Genomic DNA, 7,718 nt, shown 5'->3' with positions numbered 1-7,718 from the left:
TTCCATCTGTCTCCAATTCACAGTGGCACCTATTTAGAGCAGCTCGGTGGCTGTGCATGCCACAAGAGAGGGGGGAGGGGCTGGTTTAAGGTGTGTGTGTGTGGGGGGTGGGGGTCACGAGAGGTGGGCATCAAGATTAGAGGGTTATATTTGATTTAGGGATAATATGACTTTATTCTACTTGTAAATCAGCTTCAGTGCAAGAATATAATCAGCTTTTTATCAGGCTCTTTTTCAAGATTTCCATTAAGAAACAAATACACAAAAAACAGAAAGCAAAGAAACTAATTTTTCTGACTCTTTTTTTAGCAGTCAAGTGGAATCTAATTGATGTCTAAAAGCAGACGCGCAGATTTAAACTTAACAAGTGACCAGACAGTATGTCATTCTTATGTTTGTCAAATCTACTCACGCAGCAGTGCATCGTACATTATATACACAGACGACCTTTGGCTTATAACACTGTAGATTGCCATGTTGTATTTCTTTTGTCCATTTGAGAGAAGTTGTTGTTTTTTGGGGGCATTTAATTTAAATACAGGCCATAATTTGTTGAATATATTCAATAACAATATCACCAGTAATCCTTTCTGATTATATCAGTTTAAAATGACTGTGAGGGTATATTACCATCTGTGTGTGTGTGCATGTGTCCATATGGGCATGTGTGTATACACTGTGTAACCCTGCACTGTGTCTGTGTGTTTGCAAGTACGAGGACAGGGCTTAATTTAGCAGGTGTGCTTTGACAGTTCTTGAATTGGTGCCAAGTCTGCTGTACGAAGGATAAGAGAGAGAGCGCTCAATGTGCATCTGTGTGCAGCCCGACAGTGACAGATGAGAACGGTTTAACTTCTACAGTTCTGTTAAGATCTGGAGGTTTTTCTGGCACTGTCTGTGCCAAACAGGTGTGTATTTTAAAAAAAACACCACAGAGAGAAGAGGTGAATGAGCCTCTGCTGACTTATTTGTCTGGCTGTGGTGTTTCGACTGATAGAAGACGGTTGTCTGAGAATTTTTTTTTCCTTCTGTACGTGGATTTGCATTTGTTGCAGTTACTGCTCTTGGAAGGGACTTTACCCTCAAGTGTTCATTCACTCTTCCTGACTTTGACTTTGAAGGAAAACGTAAACAAACTATTGTGTCCTCCACATGCTGTTTTGTAGTCCTCAATAAAATGATGTTGACACCTAAATTAACTGCTCATCAAAAAATAACTTCAAAAATGAAACATAATGACGAGCTTAAGATTAAATCCACACTGTAGGCAAAAGTTACCCACATCTGATTTTTGTTTTTTGTATATGACTTTTTGAACACTGAGACTTTGAACAGCACACCCTAAGATCAGATCCAGGCCACTTGCATAACGTGATCCAAAAACAGATACAGGTCACAACTTTTGTGATCAGATCTCAATCTGGCAAGTTTTGAAGGCATGTGACCTTGACGTCACTCTTGCGTTGAGAGTCTTATAGAGAGGAGCTGAAAGATGTACTCATGAAGTTTTTTGGAAAATTCCTGACCCCACCACTCCTGTTTCTGACTCCACACACACACACACACACACACACACACACACACACACACACTTGTGTTTAATTCACACAGGAATCGATTGTCTAGCATGTGTACAGCCAAAAACAAAAAACCTGATTGGAGCAAAAAATCCACAATTGAGAATTAAATCTTGCACTCTGAGGGTTGTTACCTTCATGCTAACGGGAGGTGTTGTTTAAGCCATTCTATTGTTATTTCAGTATCTGCAGCCTGTAAATGTGTACATCCAACGAAAAAAAATGCAAGCAATCACTTGCAAATGTTTTGTTCATGCTGTTAAAAAGTACAGAACCTTTTAGAACCTTTAAATGTCATCAAAAAAGAAAATGTGTGTTGGCTCAAATTGCTGCATGGACGTCTGGCAAGTTGAAAAGTTCAGCCGGTTAGTGGTGGCCAGGTGTCTCACAGGCAGGCAAGACACTACGCCATATGGCTGCTTCTCGCCACCAGACGCCAGCCGTACCCTCTACTGACTTTCACATGCTTTACTTTCGCTCAACAAGGTGAAAAGTCACATCTTGTTTAAACCCTGCACTTAAACGCTGAAAGAATTCTCTTTGTGTTTCAAGGAAAAATGGTGCTTTTTCATTCGGTAAAAGAAGTAATTGAACTATAACTTAGCTAGAAAACAAAAAGACTGATTAATGCATTTCCTTTGGAACTTCTTAAACACCAAAGAAGTTGCAGATTATTTTTGCCGCTCTCTCTGTCCTGCATGCTGATTGGAGTTTTAAAGAGGTAATGAAGTCCTGGTGTGTCCTCCTGTTGGGGTTGCATTTGGCGAAGGGTGCCTGTGTGTCGCTGATAGAAGAATCTTTCTGACACGGCTGCTCTGGCCTGCCGCATCTGGGAGCCAGTAGTGGCAGCCGCTGGGGGGAGATAAGGCGAGGCTAGCTGCTTGCCTATAACACACGTTTTGCCTCCCTCTGCCCCTGTTCTCTCCTCCCCTGCTCTCTTCTCCACCCATCCTCCCGCTCATCACTCCCCCTCTGACCTTATCTCAGGGGAGAAGGCACCACTGGGTCGCTGCTGTGATAGCACCTGCCAGAACCAGAGCTGGCCTCTGGTGATTATGGGAGAATCATTATCTCTCTCTCTCTCTCCCCAAAAACTCATTTTATACCTGCCAACATCTGAGTGGAGGGGAGGGAGGGCAAAAGAGCAGAGGCTTCTATAACAGGTAACACAGGGAAGTGTGTTACCTGGTGTGTGTGTGTGTGTGTGTGTGTGTGTGTGTGTGTGTGTGTGTTCGGGTCTGTGTTCAGGCTACATAGACAAATATCCATCCTCAAAATATTTTTCATGCTGGTTTTGAACTTCATAGACATTTGAGAAGATTTAGGATTATAGGTTCAATGATTTGTGTTTAGGCTGTTACTGCATCAGCTGTACATAAAGTTGGATAAGTGGAGACGGCTCATGGAGGTTGAAAACATTTCCCCAGGTTTGAGTTGCTTTCACCTGATATGATTTATGTATCTCTATGGTGCTGACTACTCAAGTAACATGGCTCTTCCTCTGAATCAAAGTTTCTTCAAAGCGCTCATGGGGAACTTTTGGTTTGTGTGTGGGTTTCCTATGTGAACTAATGATGACTTTTTATCCATTTTCTATTCTATTTCTGTACACATTTTATCAAAAAATCTTTCCAGAAAATCTTCACACTGATGATCTCATTGACTTTTTTAGATCCTAAAGAGGCATCAAATTTAAATCTATGTCTTTAAATTTAAGTCTGTTTCATTACCTGGTGTGTAACACCTCACTGGAGCTTTAAAAAACGTGTATATGTGGGAAATCCCATTGGTTAGCTGCTGAGAAAACCACCTACATTTCATGTGCTGTAAACAAATGGGTTTATAGAGAAATCACAACTCTCTTTTTCTTTCTTTCTCTCTCCCCTCCAATCCGCGCCTTCACGCCCAAAGACAGAAACCAACATGAGTTACTCTCACTTCCTCTCCTCAGCTGACCATATGTGCGTTGGTTTCAGCCGACACTTGGCACATCTGTGTTCTCACATCCCCTCTCACTTCTCTCATCAACACACTACTTGATCCAGCAAAAATATGTGTTGGTGTGAGTGCAAGAGTGTTATTGGTGTGTGTCTGACACAGGAGGAGTTCTGCTGTTACACTCTAAGGCCGCTCTGTCTGGCTTAGGGGTTAATGAGTCTTGGTGGGTCAAAGGTCAAGGAGGTGACAGTTACAATGTTGGTAGAGTTTCACATGAGAGACTTGCTCAGCTGTCTGAGTTTTGTTATGTTTATTTTGGCTTCTTTGATTCTTAAAGTGAGACAACAGTGTTTCAACATATGTCTTTTCCCAGGACAGACGCAGTCCTGCATGCTTTCTCTCTGTTAAGTGGTGAGACCGTACTGTTTTCCTTGCCACTGTAACTTTGCTAAATGTTGCCCAGAGCTGTGCTGTTAAAGTAAGAGTTAGGTCTTATACCTGCTCTAATGTGAAGAGTCTTGAAATAACATTTGTTTTGAATTGGCACAATTCAAATACAATCTGATTGATTGATGTTCCAGCTAATTCTTGTCATTTTCAATGAAATGGCATGACAAGCATTTGGTTAGTAAGATGAATGAGTCAATGGGCAAATCATTAACATACTAGTAATCCGTGCATAATCTTTTCAAGGATGGACCAACACACGGCTTTAAATGAACATCTTTGGGGCAGCAGATGAATGAAAAAGGTTGAGTTTTTGGATATGGGACAACATAAAGTTTCATCATGCCCATTAAGCCCAGCAGGAAAGGATCCTGGTGAAAGATTGATGGGGTAAATTGAAATTTCGGATGCAAGTAGGAAGGAGTGGCTGTGGTTCGCAGACACAGCTGGTTCCTGACAGAGGAAGCCCAGATGGAGGCCCAGGTCCTGCTGCCGACTGCTGTCTTCTGCTATCACCACAGCCAGCACTGCTGGCCTCCCCAGGGGCTTCAGCCTTGCAACAAGGAGGAACCCACACAAACTGTTACATACAGTACTATCACACACTTCTCTTTTTTAGCTGCAGTTGCAGACAGACAGGCAAGGCAGGAGGAGGGTTCAAATGAGAGCGCAGCCCCTCAGCCGGAGCCAATAGACACGCTGACCTGCTACTGACGTACGCACACACATTCTTGTTGACTGTTGTGGAAGAGAGGAGGACACATCTAGGGACCTGGTTAAAACTTAAAGAAACGATGATTGAAAACACAAGACGTGACAAGTGCAGCTAAAGAGGACAGAAAAAGAGATTTTCAGCTCAAGATAAAACAGTCAGTTGTCGGTATAATACATGCACCTTTCGTGCATCTTTCTTAGACAAAGTTTCGTGCAGAAGCACAGAAAAAACACCAGAGGAATACAAGAAATGCACAACAAGGATCTAATACCTTTGTGAGGAAGGAGAGGAAGCAACCTGTTTCATATTTTCCCTGTTTGGAGCTTTACCTGAAAGTACGCCCTTGTCCTTGGAAAGCAGTTCAGTAGGTCATGCAGTGACCTACTAGGGATACAAAGGCAAACTGGAGGAGACTTTAAACAATCAAAAACAACTTCAAAAACATTTGGAAAAAACGATCCACCAGAAGAGCCTTTAAGAGATTTTAAACACCTTGTTGTTTTGGACTTAGAATTGCTCTAAGTATCTTTAAACAACTGACATTGCACAATAATTGCGGAGTTCAAATCTTGTCAGTGGTGATTGAGAGACTGAATCATGTCCGCTGAGGTCCATTTGGAACGCCAGAAGAAGGCTGACCGGAGCGCAGGGTCTGCTCATGGGTTTTCTCCACATGTCCCCACGGTGACACTGATCAGCCGCAGAGAGCTGAGAGAGAAACACACAGCCCACAGACTCCGGCCTGCAAGCCACGATCCAAACCTGGGAACTAGTAGCCTCTACAGATGTAGTACAGGTAGGAGCTTGTCATCCTAAAGGACCTGTTTCATGAAATCTTTTGGCAGTGTGTTAGCGTGATGAGTGATGGAGGGTCCCGCAGCTGTCAGGTCTGCTCATTAAGTTGGAGTGATTGATGGATAATCAGTTTGTGTTGACTTAGTATGCAAGTTGTTCGGACAATGTGAATTTTCTTCATGTTGCTAGTCGACCTGTTATTTCCTGATTAAAGCTGGGCTTTCAAGGTCGGAATAACAATCAATTACATGTAAAATAAGCTAATGTTTATTTCCGTTAAGTTACTGCATAGTTTGCCTTTTAAAATAACACTTAAGATCAGGATTATTTTGGACACCAAATGAGTATTAGTTCAACTTTTTTCTCTAGTTGTTGTGTAGTGTGGTCCTCATGAACTGTCAAGCACAAATCCTTATCGCTAACAAGATCAGTGAGGTATGCTTGTCCAGTGGGACTGGAAATAAATTGGAAATGGGTTTTTAGAGCACAGGTTAGGTGGGTTTTCTTTCTCTGGGCTTCCCCATGCAGCTGCAAAGGAACAGAACCAGGTTCTTGAGTTTCATTTCTCAGCTTCAGCGGCAGCATAATACAACATGCAGGTCATGAGGGTGTATCATAGTAAATGACAGTGGAGGGAACTTAAGGGGATGTTGCAGAGGGTGACTTGAAAGACATCCAGGAATAGAAAAAAGAAATGTAATTGATTCTTAAAGGAGTGCCTTTAGGTAAAAATGAGAACCTTCACTTAAATCAGCGAAAGGGTTTGAGAAGAGAGATGCATTAAGAATCAGACATTAAAGGACCAATTTTATAGACTCTAAATATGTAGAAACTGTAAGCCAGAGCGAAGACTAATACCCAATGGAGTGAATTACCTGCAGCGCCTGCCGTCTCTTGGCAGTAATGAGCTTTGTGAACGTTGCGGCGATAAGGCCTCTATAATTAGGCTTAGTCATAAGCATCCCCCCTGTAATTCTGTGATAAAAACCCAGAACTCTGGTGTCGCTGCTCCAACCCATTCATCTCACACACGCACACACACACACACGCACACACACACACACACACTTGGGCAAACAGTAAAGAAATCAAAATGTGTCTATGTGAATTGTAAACACAGCTCTTTGTCTCAATTAGTTTACCTGATGTAAATGTGTATGTTTTTTGTGGATGAGTGTATATGTTCCCTCTGTATGGAGAAGCCGTAGAAATGTGCGTCTGTGCGTGTGTGAGAGAGGTGTTGTGAGCTGCAGCATAGGCTTCCTGTGAGGGAGCAGATGTCGCAGAGCTCAGGCACAGCTGCGACGGGCGATAACCGCGGTGGCAAGAATATGTCGGCACGCTGGCTCTTCTCCCTGGGTCTTATCAGCCACACACAGCAGACAGACACACACACACACACACACACACACACACACACACACACACACATGCACACACACATGCACACACATGCACACACACACGCACACACACACACACACACACACACACACATACAGGCACTCTGCAATAAGGAACTGCCACCCAGCAGTAGCACATCGTCACAGCAGGCCCAGATAGAGGGAGGTAGGATGGAGAGAGGAGGAAAAAGAGTAAGGACTAAATCAATGGACTTTGAGGGAGAAGGTGCAGTGAATCCCTAACAACGCTTTAAGTCACGTCTGCTGTATCATAGACTTCATAATTTAGTCCCAATCCTAATCCTCTAAGGCAATGAAGAGGCTGTTCTTTATAGTTTTCTCCTACAAAAAAGAGATAATTTTCACATAAACTCTATACTGTAGACTGCTCTCTCTCTCTCTCTCTCTCTCTCTCTCTCTCTCTCTCTGTGTGTGTCTTTTTTTTTGGAATGGTGAACATTTTATTTAACAATCTTTAATGTTTGAATACCTGCTGTATAAACCGTTATGTAAGTCTGTGTAGTTTTTGGTCTTTTTTCACACATTCAACAAAGTAGTTTGTCTCACACTTTTTTACCAGATCACCAAGTCTCCAAACTTAAGCTGATGCACATGATCAAACAAAAACTGACAGTATGAGGTCATGAAACATGATAGCCTTAATCAGATACAATACAAAGACCAGAGGAGAGATCATTGAAACTGTAAGGATAAATGACAGTTTAATGGAAGTTATAAGAAAATGAGAAACACTGAACAAGGAAATAGGGATAGAAAAAAAAGGAAGGGAATGTGTTGGAGAAAAAGCAAGGTGAGAGAGAGAGAGAGAGCGAGAGCGAGAGA

The 7,718-nt window shown here is 42.4% G+C and overlaps 1 protein-coding gene across 6 annotated transcripts in view; it reads left to right on the top strand.

The window, feature by feature from the left end:
* The first annotated feature begins 4,749 nt into the window (after positions 1-4,749).
* The window catches only part of cbfa2t3 (CBFA2/RUNX1 partner transcriptional co-repressor 3), a 41,982-nt gene continuing 39,013 nt past the window's right edge, over positions 4,750-7,718 (top strand). For 3 of the 6 annotated variants that reach the window (XM_079339149.1, XM_079339152.1, XM_079339148.1), the window contains exon 1: positions 4,750-5,473. In XM_079339149.1, coding sequence (XP_079195275.1) covers positions 5,275-5,473 — 199 coding nt within the window. In that variant the 5' untranslated portion in view covers positions 4,750-5,274. The remainder of the gene's footprint in view (positions 5,474-7,718) is intronic. The other 3 variants (XM_079339151.1, XM_079339153.1, XM_079339150.1) reach the window with 1 other exon arrangement.

The sequence above is a fragment of the Symphodus melops genome, assembly GCF_947650265.1.
Source record: "Symphodus melops genome assembly, chromosome: 3".
Classification (NCBI taxonomy): Eukaryota; Metazoa; Chordata; class Actinopteri; order Labriformes; family Labridae; genus Symphodus; species Symphodus melops.
The sequence above is the reverse complement of the archived record's forward strand: the minus strand, read 5'-3'. Positions and strand labels throughout refer to the sequence as shown.